Genomic DNA, 330 nt, shown 5'->3' with positions numbered 1-330 from the left:
GCCATGCGGTCTCATATTGCAGCTGTCACACTTCAGTTTTCAGTGAAAGTAACTGCTAAAAAATCTGAATTGAAAGCAGCCAGGACTCTCGGTGTGGTTATAGTTGTGTTTCTGATATGTCTCTGCCCATATTATTGTGTCACCCTTACAGGCCAAGATAACGTGCTTAATGCTTCATCTGCTGCATCTGTAACATGTTTGTTCTATTTTAACTCCTGTCTAAACCCGGTGATCTATGCCTTTTTCTATCCGTGGTTTAAAAAATCTATTATTTTGATTGTTTCACTCAAGATATTGCAACCTAACTCCTGTGAGGCCAACATGCTGTAG

At 40.0% G+C, this 330-nt stretch overlaps 1 protein-coding gene across 1 annotated transcript in view; it reads left to right on the top strand.

Annotated features, from left to right (window-relative positions):
- LOC116689073 (trace amine-associated receptor 13c-like) overlaps window positions 1–330 on the top strand; it is a 1,155-nt gene extending 825 nt beyond the window's left edge. Inside the window, exon 2 of the mRNA XM_032515406.1 lies at window positions 1–330. This exon is cut by the window's left edge and continues 490 nt beyond it. Coding sequence (XP_032371297.1) covers window positions 1–330 — 330 coding nt within the window.

Source organism: Etheostoma spectabile, chromosome 5 (genome assembly GCF_008692095.1).
Source record: "Etheostoma spectabile isolate EspeVRDwgs_2016 chromosome 5, UIUC_Espe_1.0, whole genome shotgun sequence".
NCBI classification, from domain to species: domain Eukaryota; kingdom Metazoa; phylum Chordata; class Actinopteri; order Perciformes; family Percidae; genus Etheostoma; species Etheostoma spectabile.
This window is presented reverse-complemented; position numbering and strand designations above follow the sequence as displayed.